This window comes from Anas platyrhynchos, chromosome Z, assembly GCF_047663525.1.
Source record: "Anas platyrhynchos isolate ZD024472 breed Pekin duck chromosome Z, IASCAAS_PekinDuck_T2T, whole genome shotgun sequence".
Classification (NCBI taxonomy): domain Eukaryota; kingdom Metazoa; phylum Chordata; class Aves; order Anseriformes; family Anatidae; genus Anas; species Anas platyrhynchos.
Genome location: NC_092621.1, coordinates 39445083 through 39471157, shown reverse-complemented (window position 1 = coordinate 39471157; position 26075 = coordinate 39445083). Strand labels below are relative to the sequence as shown.

The 26075-nt window shown below is 40.6% G+C and overlaps 1 protein-coding gene and 1 long non-coding RNA gene across 2 annotated transcripts in view; one reads left to right on the top strand and one right to left on the bottom strand.

The window, feature by feature from the left end:
* Positions 1–1098: 1098 nt before the first annotated feature.
* Positions 1099–26075, top strand: part of GDA (guanine deaminase) — a 33477-nt gene continuing 8500 nt past the window's right edge. The window contains exons 1-11 of the mRNA XM_027446259.3: positions 1099–1347; positions 5714–5802; positions 7503–7674; positions 11117–11204; positions 13200–13305; positions 16112–16139; positions 17569–17676; positions 18755–18862; positions 19763–19860; positions 20811–20878; positions 21271–21417. Of these exons, the coding sequence (XP_027302060.2) occupies positions 1225–1347; positions 5714–5802; positions 7503–7674; positions 11117–11204; positions 13200–13305; positions 16112–16139; positions 17569–17676; positions 18755–18862; positions 19763–19860; positions 20811–20878; positions 21271–21417 (1135 nt within the window). The 5' untranslated portion in view covers positions 1099–1224. The remainder of the gene's footprint in view (positions 1348–5713; positions 5803–7502; positions 7675–11116; positions 11205–13199; positions 13306–16111; positions 16140–17568; positions 17677–18754; positions 18863–19762; positions 19861–20810; positions 20879–21270; positions 21418–26075) is intronic.
* Positions 13465–25882, bottom strand: LOC119714421 (uncharacterized). The gene is made up of 3 exons (XR_005261628.2): positions 25667–25882; positions 14469–14538; positions 13465–13611 (listed from the first exon to the last, which is right to left on the bottom strand). It is a non-coding gene; the product is annotated as an uncharacterized lncRNA (long non-coding RNA).

The following is a 26075-nucleotide window of genomic DNA, read 5'->3' as shown; positions in this document are numbered from 1 at the left end:
GGAGAGCAGCTCTGCAGAGGGAGACCTGGGAATCCTGGAAGGCTGACCATGGCTCAGCAATGTGCCTTTCTGGCCAAGAAGGCCAGCGGTATCCTGGGCTGCATTCGGAAGAGTGTTGCCAGCAGGCTGAAGGAGGTGATCCTTCCCCTCTGCTCAGCCCTGGTGAGGCCATGGCTGGAGTGTTGTGTCCAGGTCTGGGCTCCCCAGTACAAGAGGGACATGGAGCTACTGGAGCGCGAGTTCAAAGAGGGCTGTGAAGATGATGAGGGGAATGGAGCACCTGTTGTACGAGGACAGGCTGAGAAAGTTGGGTCTGTTTAGCCTAGAAAAGAGAAGACTGAGGGGAGACTTCATCAATGTGTATAAATATCTGACAGGAGGGTGTTGAGAGGATGGAGCAGCTCTCTTCGGTTGTGCAGAGTGACAGGGTGAGAGGCAGTGGGCACAAACTGAAGTGAAGGAAGTGGTCATGGAATTGCAGTTCTCTGGTTTAACAAAATCCATTTTTCTCTGCCTTTTGCTTTTCTGCAGGCTTTTTCTCCTACCCTGTTGACCATCTCCACTGAATGAGCTTTTTTTCGGGTATTCCAGGTGCCTCTGCCGGCATCCTGCCCCCGTGCCCACTAGAACAGCGTGGGAGCTTAGCACTGAGGGGGTACAGCCCGTGGGATACCCATCTTTGAGCACCGCGTACAGCCGAGCGGGCTCACCGCGGCAGTCAGGAGCCACCTCACGACACGCATGTACCGACCACGGCATTTACAGGCGGGTCTGCTCCAAAAACACCCGACAAACCACCAGTTGCACGGGGCACGGCGCCACAGGTGCTCTCACGGACTGCCGAGAGCGACCCTCTCACGGGCACCTCGGCGGGGACTCGAAGCCCGCCGCCGGTCCGTCCGTCGGTCCGTCCGTCCGTCGGTCGGTCGTGGCCGAGCCCGGCTCGTCGAGGCTCCGCCGCCATCTCGCAGCCCCGCGGGTGCCTCCCGTGTCCTTCCGCCCCCCGAAAGCTCTTTCCCCGCGGCGGAGGCGGGTGCGAGTCTGAGCCTCCCGCCCCACCGGGCGGGCCTCCCGCAGCCCAAACCCCTCCCCGCGGAGGAGAAAGTCACCGGGGGGTGGGGAGATGATGACAGGTCCGGGAAGCCGCCGTCGGCAGCGGCAGACCGCGGGTGCCAGCTGCCCGCTTGCTCCGGCCCCCGCCAAACCGTCCCCGCCGCCCCCACCATGGGCTCCCCGCAGCGCCCGCCGCTCGCCCACGTCTTCAGGGGCACCTTCGTGCACTCCCGGCTCTCGACCCCCATGGAGATCCTGCACGGACACCTGCTGGGGGTGGACGACGGCGGCACGGTGAGGAGCGGACGGCGACGGGACGGGAGGGAGATGCGGAGGGACGGGGGGAGATGTCCCGGGCTTCCCGGTGCCCCTCGGGCGCCGATGTCCCCCCCCTTAGGCTCCGGCCGCGATCCGGAGCCCGTGAGGGAGCCGCCGGGGGAAGCGCCCCCCGTCGAGGCAGCCCGGAGCCTCCCCTGGGTGCCCCGTCCCGTCCCCGCGGCGCGGAGAGGGCTCCTCGGCTCCTCGGCTGTGTTTTGGGGAGGTTGTGCCGGTGGCGAGTGCCGAAATAGGAGGAATGGCGCTGTCGTCTCTCTGCCCCCGCCCCCCCGCCCCCCCCCCTCCCCCCCCCCCCCCCCCCCCTTCGGTACTCGTGCACATCCGAGCGAAGCTTTGTACTGCTCGTCTCAGGGAAAAGAAACAACAAAAACGTGGCACGTACCCGTAGAAAGTTAGGAAAATGGTAAGGTTGGGAGTGTCAATGGTAAGTTTAAGAAGGAGCATAACACTCACTCACAGGTAGTGCAGGACTGATCCCGGCAGGGAAGCTGCACCCTTCCCCTGACGGGGTCACCGGTGACACTGGGTTTCACAGCACACGCTGCCTAGGTGGGCTGGTAATTTCTTCTAGGCTCAGCAGTGTACATAGCCACCCTGTGTGTAATAAAAAAAGACGTTTTCTTTCCTTCTGGTGACTAAACTACTCTGTCAGGATTCAGCAGTATTTGAAATACACACAAAGCACACTCTGGGCTCTTACAGCTTGCTCTCACCATCCACACGGGTTCTCGAGGGCCTCTTTCAAGACAGTTCTCTTATAGCTGCTCTTGGGGAGTCTGGTACAAGCAATAGCAAGGCCTCTGAGAAGCTGTATGTTGGCGTACAGGAGGTGAATACAAACTTTCAAAGCTCTCTATTGGGTGGTGTCAACTAAAAGCAATAGACCTGAATGAGTAGTTTGGTTTGTGTTACTCAGGTGCAGGAGGCAGAAACTTGCATCTTGTCTTGCTCTCTTTAATGGTAACGTCTGCTAAAAAGTGACTACTCCATGCTCTTAGGAAATCAAGACCTATAAGGGATTTTCTTGGAAACCAGACAACTTAGTAGGTTGTATCTAGTAATTTCTGCTCTCAGGCAGAGTCACTCTCTCCCTTTCTCCTAGTGAACGAGGATTCGCTGGGTAGTGTTTTTCATGCATTAATTGGCACATTCCCACACAGTTCTTTAAAAAAATTCCAGAAAACACTGTTATCCAAAAAGGAAATTTCCACCAGAATAGTGTAGCAGGGACTTTCATATTTTTATCTTTTTGAGAATTCCTGTCATTTTACTATTCCAGGATCAAATACAGTGAGTTTTGGTACCCTCTAGCTTTTTTTTTTTTTTTTTTTTTTTTTTTTTTTTTTTTTTTCATAATTTTGCCTCATGCAGCACTTCCAATGGAATCACTGAAGAGGTGCTTCACAAAGATGGTTAGAATTTTTTTTACCTTTGTTGTTGAAATATACACCAATACTTTGTCAGTGTTACTCCCAAATAATTAAGCTTAACTATGCAGCTATCATTCTTTTGCCTCATGTTGCTGATTCCACCATAGAAAAATTGTGCGTGATCTCAGAAGAGGTGAGCAGACCAGCTTTTTTGTGCAGCCAGGTGCTGTTCTTCAGTATGAGTCCCAGTCTGTCCTCAAAGCAACAGGCGCATACATCTGATGCCATAGAAACACTGCCCAGACCCCACAGCAAGTAGGGACAGTTCTCTGGTAAAGGCAGGAGATGAAGTGTTAGCTCTGCATGCTTTGCCTGTAGATGAAAAAGGAACTTTAGCAGAGAAAACATTGCTGTCAGGTTTGATGACCCAAGTTACCACAAGTTAACAAAATAAGCCTATGTTTAATTGAGTGGTTTGTAGGGCAGTGTGGTGCTGCTCTTGAGGAACTGCCAATAGAAAGAATGGTATTCCCTGAGGCAAAGAAAATAGAGTCAGCTGCAAAATGTGAGCTGCCAGTGAAACATTGGTGTAAATAACATAGTTGAGTAAAATATTAAGAAAATAGAACAAAGATAAAAGCTCCTGCTGAAGGCATGGAAAGAGCAAGAGCTGTGGAATGAGTCAGTGTTGTCAAGTATTGCCAAACATGAGTGTTTAGCTTAAGCCAGTTGGGATAGCAAGTGGCATGTGTACAGGGAGGAAGGTACCAAGTCAACATCAACCATTTGGGGTTCATTGCTTGGTCCTTCCCTGCAGTTTGGCCTATTTGCTCAGGAGCTGGGTCTAATAAGTGCTCCTGTCTCTCATGAGCCTCCTGTTCCAGTTCTGAGAACATGACAAACAATAGGCATTGCATCTCTAATTGTAAAAGTGCTGAATATGGTAGCCACATTAAACAGTGCTGGCAGCAGCTCACTGAGGCTGAAAATAAGACAACATGATGGTCAGTGTCAGGAAAGAGATACGTGTTAATGCTGGTAGCTAATCATTGTGGAGACAGGGAAGGATGAGAAGGATCATAGAACCATAGAATTAGAGAATGGGTTGGATAGGAAGGGACCTTAAAGATCATCAAGTTCCACCCCCCCCCGCCATGAGCAGGGGCACCTCCCGCCAGACCAGGTTGTCCAAAAACCCATCCAGACTGGTTTTGAACATCTCCAAGGGTGGAGCATCCACAGCTTCTATGGGCAGCCTGTGCCAGTGCCACACTGCCCTCACAGTGAAGAATTTCCTCCTAATGTCTAATCTAAATTTTCCCTCTTATAGTTTAAGAACATTCTACCTTGTCCTGTCATTACCTACCTGAGTTAAGAGTCCTTCTCCATCCTTTTTATAAGACCTTTAAGTATTGAAAGGCCACAGTGGGGTCTGCCTGGAGCCTTCTTTTCTTCAGGCTGAACACCCACAGCTCTCTCAGCCTTTCTTCCTCTGAGCATCAAAGGATGTGACATGGAAGAGAAGAAATGACTTGTTACTCATGTTCATCTATGAGTGTCAGAGCCAGAAACAAAGTTACACACAGGCACTGCTGAATTAAAAAAAAAAAAAAAGAAAAAAAGAAAAAGAAAAGGGCATATTTCTAGGGGCAATATAATTTACTTTCCACTCTTATGTTAGCAGAATTATTTGCACTGTGATGCTTGGAGGCAGTCAGTGTTTACTATGTCAGGGTTAATACATAGTTGGCTGGACCAGCTATGTGTTGATGGCAGTGCTTTAGAAATGACTTGGAATAAAAAAAGGGGATGAGCTAGGCACTAGGACAGGGACCACCCAGCTCCTCATTTTTGGATTCTTTAGCCCCATCACATGGATGACACATCAGAACTGATTGAAATGTTTGAGCACTGGTCCTAGCAGCTGTTGCTTTTTGTGATAACTTTCTTAAAGTGCTTCATTGCAAGCAGATAGCCAGTCTTCTTATCCGTGCATTTCTCTGATTCAGTAGTGACTTTGGCACAGGGTTTCTTCTTGCCTTTATAGTGTTAAGGTGCAGCACCAATTTAAAGGTTTGGTTCCCAGGTCACCAGGGCAGTTACCTGGAATGTACAAGCAAATACTCAGGAAAATGCCCAAACATGGGACCTCAAGAACCTTAGAGTGTTAGAAGGATGTCAAGAACAAAGGCCTACTAAAGGATTGAGGAATATCTCTTGGAAAAACAAGCAGTCCTGCTGGGAAATTTGTTTGAAAATAATATACATGTGTTTCTGATTCATCTACATCTGCATTTGGCAGTAATGGCCCAGGTGTCAGGGTTAGGTTTATTTCATGCGTTCAGTTCCTTTGAAAAATATTTTTTTCATTCTTCCATAACTTAAGTGTTTTATTTATCTGCACTCTAAAAGTATATAATAGTCACTTCTTTTCCATGGCAACACCCGTTTCCAGCATTTGCCATCTGGTATTGCATGTTTTTTTCTCTCTCTCTCTCTCTCTCTCCCCTTCTCCTTTTTTTTTCCTTTTTTTTTTTTTTTTTTTTCCTGGTTTAGCAGCTCTAACATTAGTCATTCTGCATTCATTTTGACTTCAGTGTCTGAGTGACATTTTCTCTATTGCTCATCAGAAATTTCAGCAGGTCTGTGTTTGAAGCCCCATGCAGATAGACGTCTAATTCAGCTGGCTGAAGGGCCTAAATACTTTTAGTGAATTATTACGTTTAGTGAATTAATTCTTTTCTTTCGAGTTACAAATGGTGTGGTACTATTCACTAGGTTGTGAGTAGGTATTTCAAAATCAAACCCAACAGTCAAGAATAACAAGTATTTCAATGCAAACCTATCACTTTGTAGTAAGTGTGTAAAATCTGTTTTAAGACATGACTTCTGTTGCCTTCATGTAAAGTAGGATATATACTTAAAGTATATAACTATCTTTTCCTTTCTTTTAGATTGTGTTTTTGGAGCAAGCTGATCAGCAAGAGCAGCTGTCTAAGAAGTGGGGCTTCAAAACATCTGACATAAGAGAACTGAGTCATCAGTAAGTGTTGTATTCAGATTAACTTCAGCAAATGCATTTTACTCTCTAAGCAAAGCAGTACAGGTGTGAATAACTTGAGGCAGGGAATATATTAAATCCCATCTTATGGGCAAAACTCCCTTTCAGTTCTGCAAGAGCTCTTAATCCAAGGGCTGCCTGCATTCTGGGTGAGGCCTGCAGTGCAAGAAGCCATCTGTGTACTTTTTGCATTCCTTGGTTTGGGACTGCAGCCATCACTGAATTCTGCTGGCTGACATGTACTGTGCACACCAAAATGCTGTATTTAGTTTCCATGCATAACTTCTTCAGTTCATACAAAGTGTAAGACCACGATCTTCCTTGAGAAAATCATTTACGTACATGGTCTTCTTCATTTTAGATTGCATATTCTTAGCAGCAGGCTGTGCCTGCTCAAAACTCTAGACTTAATAAATGTAGGTAGCCTTGATACTGCAGATATAAAATTAAAGTGCTTGGGCTTTGACACATTCCCTAATAAAAACTAATAAAATTAGAGTGTTAAACCCTCTAAACACAGAGCCATGTATTTCTGGGTGAGTGTTTCTTTTCTGTTCAGCCAACGAAATCCCCCACCTTTCTAGTGAAGTTTTGGATTGTACCTACAATGCTTTATACACAATAGCACAACCGTAAGCAACTTGTAGTTGAGTCTAGATTTGCAGCATAGTTCTAGTGTTCAGCTGTTAAAAAATTTGTATGCTTTGTTGGATTACTTATCGTACAGCGTACATGAGTCATCAGATGTTTTCTCCACTTGAAATAGCCTGGGGAAAATGGAAGTTGCTGTGAGTAAGGGTAAGATTGAGAAAGATCTTTCAGCATTTCTAGCATACAGGAAAACATGAAGAAGGGAAATTACAGAGACAAAATCACTGTTTTTTCATTATCCAGGGAGAAGGGGGGAAGGCTGAGGGAAATTTGATCCTATATGGAGTTCCAGCACAAAACAAAATAATTATAGCAACCTCATGGTGATGTTGAGGTACTCATCCCTGTTATTATATGAGTACTGCATGGCAACGAACCTTATTGCACTTTCATTGTAAAGACACCTTTCCTGTCAAGACACTGAACAGAGCTCTTTTTTTTCCTTTTCTGTCCAGCATCTGTATATGCACTCATAGACACGCTGTTCTTTCATTAAACCTTGAAATTCACTGAATGAGTAATATATACAGATACATTTATATGGTAGTAGAAAACTGGGATGCAGAAAGTTCTAGTTTTGTAGCTGTGAACATCTCACATCTACAGTCATTACAAATATATCTATGCTAGGGATCTAGAGTGAATCTTCTCTTGCTCAGGTGGATTCTTCTGTGAAATAACTTTAATTATTGTGAAATCAGTTCAGCTTTACTTACTGGTATTCAGTCTGGGTAAACATTACAGACAATTGGATTCATCGTGCACTTACATAAGTTTCTAGCCACAGATTTTTTCCTTGCAGGTACCTATATAAATCTGTATAAAAGTTAGACAAGTTATTCATATAGTAAAGGAGTATGGGTAGGGGTGTAGTAGGAATGGATATGCTGGTGCCGAAATAGTAAGGTTGATCTGTACTTGTCATTTACTCTGATGGCTTTTGCTCAAACATACTGCTTAATTAAAAACTACTTTTCTTGGAAAAAGTTTTGGATGTTTTGGACTATTGCTGTTTTCTTTTCTTTCCCTAGTGAATTCTTCATGCCAGGATTGGTTGACACACATATTCATGCTCCTCAGTATTCATTTGCTGGAACAAGAGTAGATCTACCTCTTTTGCAGTGGTTAACTACTTACACATTCCCAACGGAAGCCAAATTCAAAGACAGTGATTTTGCAGAAGAAGTGTACACAAGAGTTGTTGTAAGTTTTTCCAAATTTCATTTACCTGCTTGACAACATTACCATTTGTAAAATATACATAAATTTTCAGGTCAGCAGAAATAGGAGAATGTGTCTTAATGTCATTAAAACCAGATAAAACTGACAACACATCCACTGTTCTAGTTGATAGCCAAGATCATTGCCTGCTACTTCCATTCTTGTTCTGTTGTTGCTGGTAAGACAGTTAATTTAATCATGTGATTGATTAAGAACCATCTCATTAATCATCTTTTCTCATATCTGAGTACACTGACAAGCATTTAAGAGTACTTTCAGAGGTAGGATTGCCGGTAGGTGCTGACAACCTTAATTCAGAAATGATCAAACATGATAAAAAACAAAACAAAAACAAACAAACAGAAAACATTTCAGAGGTTATTTCCTTTTCTGCACAAAACGTCTGTATTACGAATGTATTTTCTGCAATGATTTTGTGAAGTAGGAGACATTTCTCACCAACAAAAAATCTGAGGTGTTTTGGAGCAATTGAGTGAGAAGATTCTGTTGCTGAGGACCCTGTAGCAGGAATACCTTTCATTGCTGATAGAAGTCTGTTGATGGTATTGTGAGTTAAAGAGAGAGGCTGTATTTGAGCCAGTCTGATTTTGAGCAATATAAAGGTTTTGAGGTCAAATTCCACTTGAACAATAAACAGCAAGGTCACGTTGCAGAGTAGATTCTGTGCTATAACTGAAATGTACCTCTTAATACATACACTGAAGTATTTTCTTAAGACCTTTGGTCTTTCTTAAGTCTTAATGACCATTATAAACTGTTCTGCGTTTGTCTAATACTGTGACAACGTGTTGTCAAAATAATAATGTAATGAACCCGTAATAAATACTGTCCTTGCAACACAAATCTTAAAAAAAAAAACAAAAAAACAGCCTTCTGCCATCTAGCACAATCACAGCAGTAGGAGCAGCTTGGTCATAAAACGTAGTCACAGGCACACGCCTTCAGCTACGTATAATTTACAGGTGATCTCACCTCATTTCAACATACTGTCTCCATTGGTTCAGATGTGGTGAGATTAGCCCAGAACAAGCGCTCACTTTGCAGCATGTTTAATAACATTACCTGGAAAAAAATTGCCAGTGAGAACTCAGTTATTTGGAGAAGTTTCAACACAATGGTTCATCTCTCCCTGTAGATATAAAACAGGACGAGATCAGAAAGATGTTTTCACCCATAATGCTGCAGAATACCAGTAGCTCTGCAATGCTTCGTGGACAGATGTGTCAGAACAGAATCCAGCCATCTAAATAACTAATATTTTCTGCATTGCTATTTGTTGTTTTCTTGTTGCTAAAACAGTCTTTCTTATGGAACCAATAGTTTCCTGTCCAAACTGGAAAGTATAAAGTGGCTTGAGGAATATAGGTGTTCTGAGAGCCACCTTCTCAGTTTCACTACAGTCTTAATCGAGTTGGAAGACAAAATGAATGTACTGCTTTGCAAGTAACTTGGACGTAATTGCCTTAGCTCAGTAAAAGCCTCTCTGAATCTTCAGCGGTGATTCAGGGAAAGGCATTTGAATGAGTAAAGATTTTTTATTTTTTTTTTTTCTATAAATCAGTGCCACAGCTTTATATTGAATATCTCTTGCAGAGCTCAGAGGGGCAAGAGGAGTGCAGAGTGCAGTGGAGATGGAACAGCAGGAAAATCAAAGACATGGGAAAATAGAAAGGGAGACTAAAAATAGTTGGTTTGTTTATCTTATAAAAGTGACAAATAAGGAGTAAAATAAAAGTATATAAAAAACAACTGGCCTAGGTGAAATAGACCAAAATTTATACTAATTGGTGATGTAGAAACAAGGAAATGGGTGCTAAATTTAAAAATGATAAGCAGAAGTAATCTTTTGTGCAATATGTAGTGTTCTTTTGCATGAGTTAAGGCCAAAAACGAGTTAACAGCAACTAAACAAAGAATGGGTTTGAAAAATGTACTAGCTTTTAACAATTTAAGGATAGTCACTTTTTTTTTTTTTTTTTTAAAGAGCACTTATCATGCTTTGGGGCTTATAATAACCTTCCACTGTTAGAAATGGGACTAAACCCGTAGGAAGCAGATATGTATCTATATTTTTGGACTTGTACTTAAAACATAGTGAAATGTTTCAAGCCAATATTCTGTTTCCAATAAATACTTTCTGTAGTTGCTAAAACAAATGAATTAAGTGAAATTTGCCATTTTGTATCTTGAACCACCTCTGGTCCCTCAAATTTTAGAAAAGCTGATTTTTCATGCGGATGTTTTTGGAAAAAAAAAAAGTTTTTGGATTTCATTAAACAACAATTCTAGGAATAAAAAAATAATATTTAGGAATATTTAATATTTAGGAATAACAAAAAAAAAAAAAGGAATAAAAAACCCCACATATTTGGGGGTCTTAAAAACTAAAAAAAAAAAGACGAAGGTAGTTTGTCTCAGCAGTGACATTATTTTTGTGACTCATTTTAGGCACACCCGTAGACATATTTTGAGTTTAATTAAGATTTTAATTTGAATATTTTATGAAAAAGACAGAGCTTAACTTCATGTTTGTTAAATAGCTTGCTGTAGCCATTCTTAAAAGTTGCATTGTATGTCTCACCTTCTCGCCTGTTAAAAAAATATATATTCTCACATTACATTCTAGCCAGAATCCATTTTAAGCCCTTCTGGTAGATAGGACATCAATATAGTATGCGTTAGTCTCAAGATCGAGTGAAAGTATAAATGATTTGATGACTTAATGTAACTTTACATGACTCTTCATCTACTGGTATGTCCTCCAAAAGTAATATGAACAGATAGCAATGCACCCATTCCTTTCAAACTATATAATTAGATAAATAATTAAACTACACTCTGAGCAGTGGTTCTCAGCTTCCTTCTATTCTGGAGTTTGTTACTTTGGCCTCAGGGATAATGAAGAATTTGTGTACCTGAAAGCCTGGTTATTTTCCCCAGCCACATCAGATAGCCAAATAAAAACCACTACTTTCTCCCAAAGGTATTGCTTTGCAGTTACTTACAGTGCTTCACTGTGAAAACTGGAGAGCTTTTCCAAACTAGGAAATAACATATATAACTGGTTGTTTGTATTTCTAAGTAAAAATCAAGTTAGACATAAATCAGAATTTTATTTCTACTTTGAGTGAAGGAAATACAGACTGGTTTCTATGGGTTTATTAAACCATTGTTAAAAACCTGTATAGCTTTGGAAGAGGAATTTTTGTGTTTATTAACATTCAGACTTTAAAAAGCTATTATGAAATTAAAAATCTGTATTTTACCTTCCAACTTCACTGTAACTCCCATGGAATTTCACAATAACCAAATGTTCTTGCAGCTTGAAATCAGACAGCCTATTCTGCATTTTGGCAGCTAGACTATATTTTTCCAAACTGTTAAAACTGATTTCTTTTTATAGAGACGAACTCTAAAGAATGGCACCACTACAGCTTGCTACTTTGCTTCAATTCACACAGATACGTCTCTTCTTCTGGCTGAAATTATAGGTAAGATGGTACGAGTGAGTTCTCAAGGATGTTATGCAGACTGTTAGTTGAAGGAAACAGAGCTTGGGAGTTTTAGAGTAGCTAAGGATCTGTCTTTCAATTTTGTTAATTTTACTTTTTTTTATTCATTTTCTCTGTCATACCACATCCCCCAAATCCTGCCTAGTTACCCTTTGCTTAACAACCTCTCCTCTACTGTTGTTTGCTTCCTCTGCCTCTGCTGGACTTCATTCCCAAATCAGCTGCTGTCTGAGCTTGAGCGAGGTCTGCTGGAGTTTTTCTACAGGGCAGTCCTCTGCTATTTCTAGCCTTTTGCTGTTTGAGGATTAAAGGGCTGAATGGCAAGAGGTGCAGTCAGTGCTTTAACTTCCTGATACTCTGATGTTTCAGTTTAGAATCAACATCAAAAATTTCCACACCCCCTTTGAAACCAGAACAATGGGAGTTGCATCAGGATCTTATCCCTTCTTTCTGCTCACTGTTGCAAATCCCTGTCATTTCTTTTCAAGTTTTGTGCTTCTTGCAAGAATTCTCAAAGCTCAGCTCCCATAGGAGAGTGAGACAATAAGAATCAGCTTCCACCAAAAATTTCATAGTCTTTCTGATTTTTAAGGAAACCCTAGAACTTTGAAAGTGGTGTACTCAACATCTCAGATGTTAAACAATGGGCAAAAAGATTTAGGAAAACAGTTACAAGCTTAGAATTTAATGTTACATGTATTTCTGTCGTGTTACACCTAAGTTCTGAGTCACAGCATTGATAAATCTCAATAAGTAGGCCAGAAGTAGCTCTAGCTGCAAATGGGAGTCATTTTAGGACTTCTCTCATTACCTTCTCTTAAGGAAACACGGTTTGCTAACATCTTCATGCATTTTCTTAGCTCAGAGTGACCACCTACTGCAGCTACTGTACTTTGATGCGTTTCTCCCTGCTGGGGGACGTTTCTCATCCTCTGCTTCACAGTGCTCATCTTCATTCACTACCATTATGAATTCTGGTTGTGGTTAAACTACTGGTAATTCAGTCCTCAATTATAACACAAAGTTGGGTACTAATGTGGAAGAGGAGAACTCTGGAAGAGGAGGACCTGGGAGTGATGGTGGACAGTCGGCTGAATATGAGCCAGCAGTGTGCTCAGGTGGCCAAGAAGGCCAACGGCATCCTGGCTTGTATCAGAAACAGTGTGACCAGCAGGGCTAGGGAGGTGATCGTCCCCCTGTACTCGGCTCTGGTGAGGCCGCACCTCGAGTACTGTGTTCAGTTCTGGGCCCCTCGCTACAAGAAGGACATCGAGGTGCTTGAGCGGGTCCAAAGAAGGGCGACGAAGCTGGTGAGGGGCCTGGAGAACAAGTCCTACGAGGAGCGGCTGAAGGAGCTGGGCTTGTTCAGCCTGGAGAAGAGGAGGCTCAGGGGTGACCTTATTGCTCTCTACAGATACCTTAAAGGAAGCTGTAGAGAGGTGGGGGTTGGCCTGTTCTCCCACGTGCCTGGTGACAGGACGAGGGGGAATGGGCTAAAGTTGCACCAGGGGAGTTTTAGGTTAGATGTTAGGAAGAACTTCTTTACTGAAAGGGTTGTGAGGCATTGGAACAGGCTGCCCAGGGAGGTGGTGGAGTCACCATCCCTGGAAGTCTTCAAAAGACGTTTAGATGTAGAGCTTAGGGATATGGTTTAGTGGGGACTGTTAGTGTTAGGTTAGAGGTTGGACTCGATGATCTTGAGGTCTCTTCCAACCTAGAAATTCTGTGATATTCTGTGATATTCTGTAACTCTTACTTAAATGCAGTTTTTCTCTTTCCTTTTTGGCTTTAAAGATCACAAGTATGGCCCCAACTTAAAGACAAGAAAACAACATAAATTCTGTTCATCTTAAATAAAACTGGAGGATGTGAAATTTACTATTTTCTTTTAAATTCAGGTTTTGCTAGCAGTTTTTGTAAAGAACAAGTGATTTTGAGTTTTATTTTCTTTATTTTCTTTATTTATCTCAACAGATAAATTTGGACAACGAGCATTTGTTGGCAAAGTCTGTATGGATATAAATGACACTGTACCACACTACAAAGAGACTACAGCTGATTCTGTTCAAGAGACAGAAAGGTAAGACTATTAATTTATTGGTACAACCTTTAGAAATAAGACTTTAATAGTCTTGAAAGTGAGGGTGAAGCCATGATCAAGGATTTACAGGTGTAGGAACTATCCTATTTTTCTTACAGTATTATTTTCTACAGTTCTGGCAATACATGCTTACCCAGCTGCTGCACAGCATGTTCATTTTCTCTGTGGCTTTGCCTAAGGAAGTGAGAAGCTGCAGCATCACATTTTGGAGAAGACCTGTGTGTTATGGTCTGGCTTCTACCTCTTCTTTTCCCTTCACAGCTCTCTGGGTAGAGGTTACGTGACCTGACAGGGGTGGAGAGGTAGAGAATCAGTTCCTTTGCCCCCATTAACTTCTGAGCTATCTCCTTTCCCCATTTAGGATAAAGCTTTACTCCAGTGGTAGGACTTGGCTTTCATATACCCACTTCTAAATGTGCTCTGGTTCTCTTCTTCTCCAGTATAACACCAATGAAACTACTCTAACTTGCAAATGAGTGAATGAAGGATAATCAAGTGAAGATAATGTGCATGGTGGATTTGTTGTACGTTGGAGGGGAATCCAGGGCTGAAGCATGGGAGCCAGCTGTCTCAGGCTTCCCCTGTCTTCTGTGTCCACCTTCTGAAGATGCTTAGGTAGATGTAGGACTTTGCTCACGAGGTTATTTATACAAATGTGTAAATGTTTCAAATATCATGCTGAAAGAGTAAATACCTAACAGTATTGTAAACCTCTTACATCACTTGAGTGAAATTGCCATCTTATTTTTGCAAGTCATGCTAGAACAATGCTCTTAAAAGTTAGAAATAGTCATGGGTTTCAAATAGTGTTTGTATTTAGAGACATTTTGAAACATATAGTATTAGTCACCTGCACTGTACTAACATTTGCTTTTGTTCACCTAAATCCCTGGTTTTCGTAATACAGTGAATCCCATTGAATGGGCCTGAGTGTGGTAGCACTTCCAGTTCTGCCATTTTTTAAAGCTTCAAAATGATCTAAATAGCTTTCCTTCATTTCCCATCTTGTGCCTCTACTCCCTTCTTGTGCAATTATATTAATAACAAATGTTCTTCAGCTTTGGATGAGAGTGTGCCACAGGTACTCGACAGCTGTCTAGAGAAGAGATCTGTGCTTGTCAGCATAGATCAGGAGTACTCACCTCATCAGGCCTGAATCTCCTCACCGGTACAATTTCAGAGGATGAAGAAGCTCTCCCTTTAAGAGGGTGACTTTTTTATTTAAAAAAAAAAAAAAAAGAGAGAGAGAGAGAAATGTGATCTGTCACACTGTCAAAAATTTATTACACTGATTTCAAATCTTTGCAGTTAACCTACAGAAATGTTTGTACTGTAGGCACAGAGACAAGATTCAGTTCAAAGTGTTTTGTTTCAATCTGCCCTTCTCATGTGAACAGGATTGAATAAAAATTTCATGAAATGAAAAGCAGAATATGTTATATGCCACTAGCAGTCATCTGGAAGTGGAACACCTATGTTCAGACCTGTTCTGAAGAAGTTGGTTGTTTGAACCTGAGCTTATTTCCTTATAGAGAAGTTATAAATCAACAAAGCACAGTTTATTTAAAGCTAGTTCTTTAGGCTTTAAAACCATGCTGATTCTCTGTAATTCACGTGAAAAAATGAAAACAGCCATCCTGAGGTTTTATATTATCTCTTGAGAATGGTATTTGCATTACAATTTCTGATCTGGTGTATATTTATTTATTATATCTGGTGAATCAGTAGGAGGAGAGGTGGACAGACAAAAACCTAATTCACCTTGCAAAGTTTAGCAATGGTGTGTTAAAAGTCCTTTGTTCATTGCAGAAATTTAGCTTACATCTCTCACTTTCAACCAGTGATATGGCACTAGCCACAGTGTTGTGAATCTAGTCTCCAGCATTTATTTTCTTTTCCACCTAAAGATATTTGACAGATTTGATCCAATGTTTATTGTGACTAAAACTATGGAGTTTTTGCACTGTAAACTATGACATAAAATTTCAGAGACCCTGATCAGAATATAATGTAAAGGCTTTTTGAAATTCTATGTATACATTATGCATACATGTGTTTAAGGTATTTCTTCTCTTCAAAGTCAGAGGGAGCTTTATTTGCTCCATATTGCTCCATGAACAGTAATGACTGTCCATATTGGCTGCTGGGAGCTTTTCAAAGAGTTCTGTGAGGTAGCTTATGTAGATTTACCTTCTATGAGGTAAATCTACAGTGTGTTTTCTGTAAAGTCGATAGTTTATACACTAACATTAATATAAATATATCTAGAAAATTAAGGGTCCTTTAAGTGCATGAGGACATCTGTAACTACTGTAAGCAATGTACAAATGGGATTTTAAAATCATAATATGTTTAATGTTGTGGTTTAAATTCATGGGCATATAAGAGTGTTTTTTTGTGTGTGTGTGTGTTTTTTTTTTCTTCTAAAGTTGCAACAGTAGGATGTAATTATGTTTAAAATTAATTTAATGTTTATATTTATTTGGTTTCCGGTGAGAACACAAAGTAATTACCATGTGTCTAAAGTTAATTATTGAAAATGAAAAAGATTCTGCATATTCAAGGTCAAATTCCCAACTAGCATATTTTTTTGTAACTGTCCTGGCCTGATTGTGTTGCATCTTCTTATTTCATCTGAGAATCTGGCACAACTTCCTGTAAAAAGTTGATAGATGCCTGAAATGCTTAACAGAACATTTAAGTAAATATTTTCTCTATTTTCATAATTTATAGCACAGATCACAGGTGACAAATTTATAACAGATTTTTCCCTATGCTTTTTCAGGTTTGTTAGAGAGCTAACGGAAAGGCAAGTAAGTAGACTTCTCCTTTCTGTTCACTTCTGTATACAGAAGATGTTATGTGAATACATGAAATAGTTAATCTCATTGACAAATTCTACTGACTTAGTGACAAGTCAATAAATATAGATCTTTCTGTACAGCAGACAGAAATCATCAGTCTGCAAAGTGTTCTTCTAGTTGTGTTGCTGTGAAATTGACTTCTAGCAGCACAAATTCAGATTTGTGTGGTCTGAACACAGCAGAGTAATGTTCTGTGAACATTCTTTATTCACTTAAAAGTGTTCAGCTTCCTGCAGAGGAAAATTTTCTATTAAAGGCAGATGGAAGTCAGTCCATCACTCTATGGTATATAAATAGACAAATAAAAGAAGTTTTCACCAACACAGATTGGTGTCTTTACAGCACAGTTACTAATCCATTACCATGTCAGTGTTTTGGGTCACCACATATCTTCCAGTGTATTTCTAAAGAAATTCTGTAGGTACAGGTTGACACTCCAATATTAAAAGCAGGGATATAATTTTTCTTGTCAGCCCTTTCATTTTGATAGCTTAATTTGTTAACGTTTATAGCTCAAAACATGCAAGAGTAGATGCCTAGAGTTTAATGCCTAAATCATATGTATTGGTAGAGTAAGTATACTAATCTTCAGAAGTCCTGAGCTACTTGTGTCTGGGAGATGATATAAGAAACTGCAAGACAAGATATCACACACTTTCTTCTAGTGGTTCCATGTGCACAATGAACGGTAGGTATTCCCTGGATCTGAAGGCAGAGTTGTAAAGCCATTGTCTATATGTGCAAATGTGCAAATTACATTGTGCAAAGTAAACACCTGTAGCCCTAGTCCAGGTATCCACAGCTTCCTACTGAACAGCATATCTGGTGTTACCAATAGCCTTCCTGTCTGTTGAGTGTAGGGACAGTAGAGTATATGGACAGCAGAGTATAGGGACAGTTTGCTCTGCTCCATCACGAGCAGAGAAGATCAAAGATGAAAAAGGTTTTGGCTTTACATATCTCTGCATCTTTACATCACTACCTCTTTGATGCTCACAGAAGTACAAATCAAAAGAAGGTCTGGTTTATCTCTTATAATTCATACTTGACTGTGAGCAAATGTGAAGAAGCATCCAGTGCATCTGCTGAAGTCTGATAAAATCTCAGAGACTTGAGGAAGGAGTTCTAATGAAATGAACTTCACTGAGTTTCATTAAACCAGTTTTCAGAGGAACTTCTGTGATGAAGTTTCAGGATTCTCTTACTTTGAGGAAGTTTCTGATAAAAATAAGAAAATGACTGTGAGCTTTATTCACATTGGCAAGTCTGAAGAAAAGAATAAGCAATAGAGCTAAAATCTAATTGTGTAAATGATTGTCTTAATTATGGTTACTGATACATATGTGGAATCACAAACATGTCTTTCTAATATTTTCAGTATCCAAGGGTACAACCTATAGTAACCCCCCGCTTTGGCCCTTCCTGCACAGAAGATTTGCTGCGTTCACTTGGTGATTTAGCACAAGCTCATGACCTACACGTGCAGGTAAATTCTGAGAGCTCTGTTTACAACTTAAATATTTTGGATAGAAAGCATGAAGATCAAGCCATTTTCACAATTTACACAAAGCACTTAAACCACATTCTTAACTTGGAACCCATCTTTTAAATTCCTCTTAAATTATTAGAGGTACTCTGCAATAGTACTATGACCTCCACAGCAAATGAGAAAGCTCATAGCTTGAAGGATGCACAATTCATCAAGCCCCAGTGCATGGTTACTAGGAAACTGACATCAAGTATTGTAAGTTAGAGCAACCCTTGGGTTGCTAAAGGTTGCTGTCCCTTGTCCAAGGTTGTTATGTCTGCCTCTCAGCCATCTGCTGTTTCTGTACAGGGCAGATTTCAGAAGAGAAGAGAATTGCTCATCTTTCTGTCTCAATTACTCATATTTCTATCTTATTTAACATTGTTAATGTTGTTGTAGAATTTCCTCTACAATAAGGTTTCTGCATTTAAAGAAGGCGTATTTTGAAGCTTATAGGTGTGTTGAACCTTTGAGATTTTTCTTTTTTGGTTAAACAGTCCTAGTATATGTGGTTTTAAAGCTACACTACATTAGGACTGTTTGTCATTACAAGGTGAGCATTTGAAAATACAGATAGTACATGCTTCAGCCTTCACACAAGAGGAACCAGGTTTGTGTCTGAGACCAGAAATTGATCAGTCTGTCTGAAGATACATGGAGCAGTTACCCTGTATGTTACCCCGATCCCAGGGTCCACTCTGTGGTAGGCTTCTATCTTTCTTTTACATCATGGTCATATCTATCATTTTATTTATTTAACATTTGCTAAATACCAATTTGGTTGTTAAGTCATCATGCTACAGGGACAGACTATCCAGGTATATCTCCTCAGATCAAGTTTAAAGGAAGAAATTGAGGTATTGTTTTGGATCACAGGGGATCTCTCCAATGAAAACAGAAACCCAAGGACAAGATCTAGCTATATGCTTTAGAAAGACTATTTTCTATCATTATGTGCTTGCAGCAGGTTGCTCAGAAGTTTGAAATGCTATAATGCTATTTAAAGAATTCATCACTATTTATTTTCTCATTGCAGAGTCACATAAGTGAGACTGAAGAAGAACTCAAACTTGTGGAGAATATGTTTCCTTCTTATCAGAGTTACACTGAACTGTATGATAAAAACAAGCTGCTTACCAGCAAGGTAGCTGCATATCAACTTCACAGCATAGCTTAGATTTATTCATGTATCGAATATTCTGGTTAATTGTAGTTACCTGAAAAGTTTGTACTGTTTTGTCAAAGTCAGTGGCATCTGGGAGAGAGTAAACTGTTTCTATGTTCTTTGTTGCACAGGTGTTGGTGAAGGGACTGAAACTTTAGACAAGCTTATACTTTATGTAGACATTTTAGGGGAGATGAACAATAAAGGTGTTAATACTCCCTGAGCCTGTTTTTAAGAGTCTAAACAGGGCTGGGAACAGTAGGATTGGAAGGAGGCTAGATAAAGCTGGTGATGTAGGAGCTGGTAATTCTGGGGCAGTAGCCAGTTGTCCTCATATTACAGTGTTCTTGCACACTGCTTTTTCCAGTACATTTTTTTTTTTCTACGGATTTACAGCAAATGAACCAGGTTTAATTGAAGAATATTCTAGATGCAATCTAGTGCAAAACTTTAGAGAGACAATGAGAAACACACTAAGTACATACATCTTCCATTGTATCTGTTACACTCTTGACCCCAATGCTTAATCTCTATGATATCTATGAAATACACATCATAAAGTTACTACAGTACTATGCGAGATAGGCAGTTCTTTCTTTTGTTTCTTGCAGCTAGTTCATAAGTGACAAACACAACCACCACAAGATACCCCATCTTTTTATATAAGTAAATGAAAACAAGCAGAGGGATTTCAGGCTTATTGAAGTTAATGAGAGTTCCTCCCTTCTTGATTTCAAAAGCTTCATTCAAGAATGGCATGCCTTTACCCTTGACAGTAACAGGTGCCATTTTGGCTGTTAAAAGCAGTGCAACAAAAAACTTACAGATACTGAAGAAAATGCTATTTTTTCTAAAATTGTTGGTTTCGTTTTTCTTTAGACAGTGATGGCTCATGCCTGTTATCTTTCTGACGAAGAGCTGGAACTTTTTAATCTTCGTGGATCTGCAGTAGCACATTGCCCCAGTTCTAATTTTTCGTAAGTAAATAAAATAAGTTAATGGTGTTCAACTGGAAAGAGCTGTTTTTCACATAGTATGAAGATACTATAGAATCATAAAATGTCTCAGGTTTTAAGGGACTTTAGAGATCATTTACTTCCAACCCCCTTGCCATAGGCAGGGATGCCACCCACTAGATCAGGTTGCCTACAGCTTCATCCAACCTGGTCCTGAATACCTCCAGGAATGGGGCATCCACAGCCTCTCTGGGCAACCTGTTCCAGAGCCTCACTAGTCCAGCCTACAGAAGGAAGGCTGCATATATCATATTCCGTTTCACCAGAAGTGACATACTGGATCAAGCATGGCTGTTCATGTTCCACTTCTGTGTGGTATGCTCTGGACGGACGTTATTTTTGAGTATAATCACTAGGAGTATTTCTTTTTTTAAACTTAGTTTCTCATGACTGTCCTATCAATGGCAAATTCCTTCTCACCCAGAATACATATATATTATTGGGAAATGGGAAAGGCTGAAATATATTTATATTCTCAGAAATTATATACTATACAGTATCCTATTGGGGTACTAAAAATGACTGCTACGGGCATTTTGCCTATAACATAATCAGTAGCTTGTTTGCAATGGCTTACTGGAGCTTGTGAAATGATCTACCATATCCTGGGAGTACACTTTACATCATATTTGGATTTTTTTCACAAACGTACTAAGAGCTTATTTTCAAAAGATAACTCTGAAACTGTTTTATTAGAAAACTAAAAGTTTCCATTAGGAAAAGTATTTTAGTGATTAAGACCCATCATCCAGATTTATGAATGTAAATGGTTCATCCCTGTTTAATAAACATGATCTATTACATGCAGTCTAAGAACCCTTGTCCTGAAACTGCCCGAAGTCCTCTTACTGAACTGCAGAAATAACTTTCCTTTGTGTATAATACAGAAGACATCTCTTTTTCCAATCCAGGTTGAGCAGTGGCATCTTAAATGTACAAAAGGTTCTCAAACACAATGTGAAGCTTGGCCTCGGCACAGGTTGGTAGCTTTCTTAGAAAAGAGTCTATTTTAGAAATTGCTGGAAGATACAAAAACATACCCTCATGTTTGTATTGGAAAGCCATCATGCCACCAATTTGTGGCTTAATATGTAGAGGTGGTCAAAAGATGTTTGAGCAGTTTTGTTCCTGTCTTAACAGTAAACTGCCTCAACAACAACTTTTCCAGATTAAGTTTCTGTTCTGCATTGTATTTTATTTACCTGACCTTGTAGAACTCATGTCAGGAATCACCCATTCAAAGACAATGCTTAGCAGTAAACCTTTTCATGTTTACTACCTCTTGCACTTTGTAACACTTTAATCAAGCTCATAATAATTTAATCCAGAAATATTCCCAAAGTTTGTTTCTAAGACTCTTATCCCTTCTAGATGTTGCTGGGGGATATTCAGCTTCTATGCTTGATGCTATCAGGAAAGCAATGATGGCATCTACCACCCTTCAAATTAATAAAGTAAATGAAAGAGGACTTACTCTTAAAGAAGTTTTTCGACTTGCAACTTTAGGAGGAAGCCAAGGTAAGAAGAAATTTCTTTATAATATATAGAGATAACTTTTGCTTTTTTTTTTTTTTTGATATAATGTCTTCTTGTCTATAAAGGATGGCTGAACTTAAAGATTTTCTGATTCCAGAGTGAAGTCTAAAATTATATTTGCTTGGCACAGATTTCTTTCGCTCCCTCATAACAATACCACTCTCACTATAGAAAAGCATTTGTACTAGTATTGAGAGTTTAATAAAGGCATCCTAATGATTTTTCAGGGCTGTACATTTTATTTGAAAAGATCCTCAGACTTCTTAATCATTGGTGCTTGTAAATTTGTCACACCAATTGGAAAGACTTTGTTTTCTCAGCAACCAAAATGTAAGAAAAAGCTGTGCAATTACTGTAAAATCACGCATCCTGTTTGTCATCAGTTTCTAATTTTGTTTCTTCTTGTTGAGATCTCAATGAGGCAGCTTTTGACTGTCTTTTTAGCAAATCAAAACATTATGCAAATTTCCCCATGGTGAGAGTACAGCACAAAGTTTAAGCACGATATGTATCAGAGTTATTTATGACAAAATTGCATCTGCAGAATATAGTCATATAGTATATATGTTATTCTGTCTCACTGAAATGTTTTGCCACAATTAGTATGCACATATGGACTTATACAATTAGTAAAGTTTTAGCATAACTTGTATCATTTCACAGAGAGCAAATCCACATATTTGCTCCCAAAAATTTGTTAGAGTTTTAGTCAAAAGAAAAGCACCCTCCTCCTCATAAAGAACTGGTCCCAAGTCTTTCAATGTAACATTTTTGTTGTTGTGAAAAAATACCAATTAATTGGAAACTATTACACAGAATCACAGAATTTCTAGGTTGGAAGAGACCTCAAGATCATCGAGTCCAACCTCTGACCTAACACTAACAGTCCCCACTAAACCATATCCCTAAGCTCTATATTAGTGGAAGCTTGAAAGATGTAGTGAAAATGCCTTGTCCACTGTCTGGACTGTGGACAAGGACTGTAGGGTGTAATGTAGGTAAGAAATGTAATGTAGGGAAAGAAATGTAATGTAGGGAATGTAATGTAATGTAGGGAAGTAGGTAAGAAAGAAAATGGTCAGAGGACAAAAAAGAGAGTTTTTTGTTTGTTTGTTTGTTTGTTTGTTTGTTTTCCCAGAATATATACTGTACTCATCTTGGTTGAGAGTAAGTTAGTTCATATACAGAATGGAAAAATAAAATCCCGGACTTGTATATGGTTTCCCCTCCCAGCTACTCTTGAGCTTGTTTTATCTGGGTTCTTAAGCTTACAATAATATAGTAAGATTGTTTATGTATTGATTTCAACAAGTTCTATCATTTGTAAGGGTAGAAAGAATATAATTTACTCGTTCAGCCTTCCAGTACTCCAGACAAGTAGTTTGGGCAAATTTAAGAGATTTTTTTTCTTGTCATACTTTGCTGGGACCCTAAACACTTATCACCCTCTTGTGTTTATTTTAAAAACTGCATTCTGTTCACAAACCTAAAAGAATATGACAAAATTGTAGTTGAAATTGGTAGACAGCCAAAACATTTCACCATTTTGAGGAGTTTCAACATTTTTAATGTACTGTATGTATAATATGTATGTATATTATGTATTATATTATACATACATATTATAGATTATTGCTATATATATAAGTGTACACCATTCATTAGATAAGGAATTGACTGGATGGCTGCACCCAGAGTTGTGGCCAATGCCTCTATGTCCAAATGGATACTGGTGATGAGTGGTCTTCCTCGGGGGTCCATCCTGGGACCTGTGCTGTTTAATATCTTTTATCAATGATATAGACAGTGGAATCAAGCGCACCCCAGTGGAATCAAGCGCACCCTCAGCAAGTTTGCAGATGACACTGAGCTGAGTTGTGCAATTGATACAACAGAAGGAAGGGGTGTGTGGTGCTTTTACACACCTGGGCAGCTGAGCTAACCACAACCACTCTTTCACTTACCTTCCTCAAAGGGAAGGGGGGAGAAAATAGAATGAAAGGGCTCAGGGGTTGAGATAAGGACAGGGAGATTGCTCAACAGTTACTGTCATGGGCAAAAAAAGACTCAGCATAGGGAGATTAATAAAAATTTATTACCTATTACTAACAAAATAGAGCAGTGAGAAACTAAACTAAACTAAAACAAAACAAAACAAAATAATAAAAGCACCTTTCCCTCATCCACCTTCTACACCTCCTCCCACAAAGCAGTGCAGGGGAATGGGGCTGTGGTCAGTCCCTGATGCTTCATCTCTGCTGTGCCCTCAGGGTCCCTCTCTGCCCCTGCTCCCTGTGGGGTCCCTCCCATGGATGCCATCCTTCCTGAGCTGAGCCTGCGGGGGCTGCCCACAGGCAGCAGCTCTTCAAGCACTGCTCCCACACGGCTCTGTACCACGGGGTCCATCCATCCCCCAGGAGCAAACTGCTCTAGCACGGGTCCCCCACAGGTGGGTGGCAGCTCCCCCCAGGTCCCCTGCTCCTGCGGGGGCTCTCCATGGGCCGCAGCCTCCTCCAGGCCACATCCACCTGCTCCACGGGGGCTCCTCCACCCATGGGGGGGCTGCAGCGTGGAGATCTGCTCCATGGGGGACCCATGGGCTGCAGGGGGACAGCCTGCTCCACCAGGGGCCTCTCCCTGCACAGCCCGCAGGGGAACTGCTGCTGCCTGCCTGCAGCACCTCCTGCCCTCCTGCTGCAGTCACCTGGGGGTCTACATGGCTGCTTTTCACCCTTCACTTTCCCAGCTGCTGTTGTTCAGCAGGTTTTTTTCCCCTTTTCTTCAATCTGCTCTCCCAGAGACACAACCAACATCGTTCCCTTGATTGGCTCTGGCCAGCAGTGGGTCCTTTTGGAGCTGGCTGGGACTATTCCTTATCTAACATGGGGCAGCTTCTGGATTCTTCTCACAGAGGCCACCCCTGCAGTCCCCTGCTACCAAAACCTTGCCATGTAAACCCAATACAGGATGCAATCCAATGGGCCCTGGACAAGCTGGAGAAGTGGGCCCACATGAACTGCATGAGGTTTAACAAGGCCAAGTGGAAGGTGCTGCACCTGGGTCAGGGCAGTCCCAGACATGTGCACAGGCTGGGAGAAGAACTCACAGAGAGCAATCCGGCAGAGAAGGACCTGGGGGTTCTGTTGCACAAAAAACTTGACAAGAGCCAGCAGTGTCTGCTTGCAGCCCAGAAGTCCAACTGCGTCCTGGGGTGCATCAGCAGAGGGGTGGGCAGCAGGTGGAGGGAGGTGATTGTGCCCCTCTGCTCTGCCCTTGTGAGGCCCCACCTGGAGTGCTGCATCCAGGTCTGGGCCCCCACCGCAAGAAGGTTGTGGGGCTGTTAGAGTGGGTCCAGAGGAGGGACCATGAAAGTGATCAGAAGGCTGGAGCCCTGTGAAGAAATGCTGAGAGAGCTGGGGATGTTCAGCCAACAGAAGAGGAGGCACCAGGGAGACCTCATCACAGCCTCTCAGTTTATAAAGGGGGCTTATAAAAAAGGAGGGCAACTTTTTACTCAGGCAGATAAATGATAGGACAAGGAGAAATAGTGTTAAACTAAACAACGGGAGATTTATATCAGATGTTAGGAGGAAATTCTTCACTGTGAGGGTGGAGAAGCATGGGAACAGGCTGACCAGAGAAGCTGTTGATGCCCCTTCCCTGGAGGTGTTCAAGGGCAGGCTGGATGGGTCTTTGAGCAACCTGGTCTGGTGGGAGGTATCTCTGCCCATGGCAGGGGAGTTGGAACTCGATGATCTTCAAGGTCCCTTCCTACCCAAGCCATTCTATGATGTTATGATATAATATGCAGATAATTTAAAAACTTCAAGTTATCCTAAATTATTTTCAAGCAACCTCAAAGGCCTCTACTTAGGTATTCAATAAACCCTTTCACTTAAGATAAAATTGTAGTTTTTCAGTGCTTGTGTACCCAAAAAACAGAGGCTGCAATGAAGCATGAAATAATAAAGCTGTATAACAGAGCATAAGACAAGTCTTACAGCTGGGTATAGGACCTGCATATCTGGCTATGACTTTTTTTCCTACCATATTGTTCTTTATTATTACTAATTACCCTTCGTTGAGCTCTCAACAAACCTTTTATTATCAAATTATATATTACCATTGTAATATGTCCATACAACCTGTCAACATTGCTTAAGTGTTTTATAAACATAAACAATTTAATCTTACACTGCCTTTGCAACATGAATATTATTATCTAACTTACAATTTCTTTGACTTCCTCTTGACGCCCCTGTTGGAATACAGTTTTTGCAACGTAAGCAATTATTATTCCCCTTTAAACAGTTGGTGGTCTACACATCAGATCTGCAATGACATAAAATCAAAAGAGTATATTCAAAGAACAAACATTAAGAGGGGTTCAAATTCTTTCATAGATTTCCTTTATGCTTAACAGATGCCCTTCAAAAATTCACCAAAATACACATGCTTTTTATGAAGAGTTGCTTAAAAACTCAGATGCTAACCTACACATTCTATTTACTTTTATGTTTTTCTTTGCAGTCGTCTAAATATTTTTTTTTTCATGAACATCACAAATAGGTTGCTAGATGCTTCCGTATAATGGAAAGAGTCTTGCATGGAGGATCTGTTTGTGAGCTTATTTTCTCTTT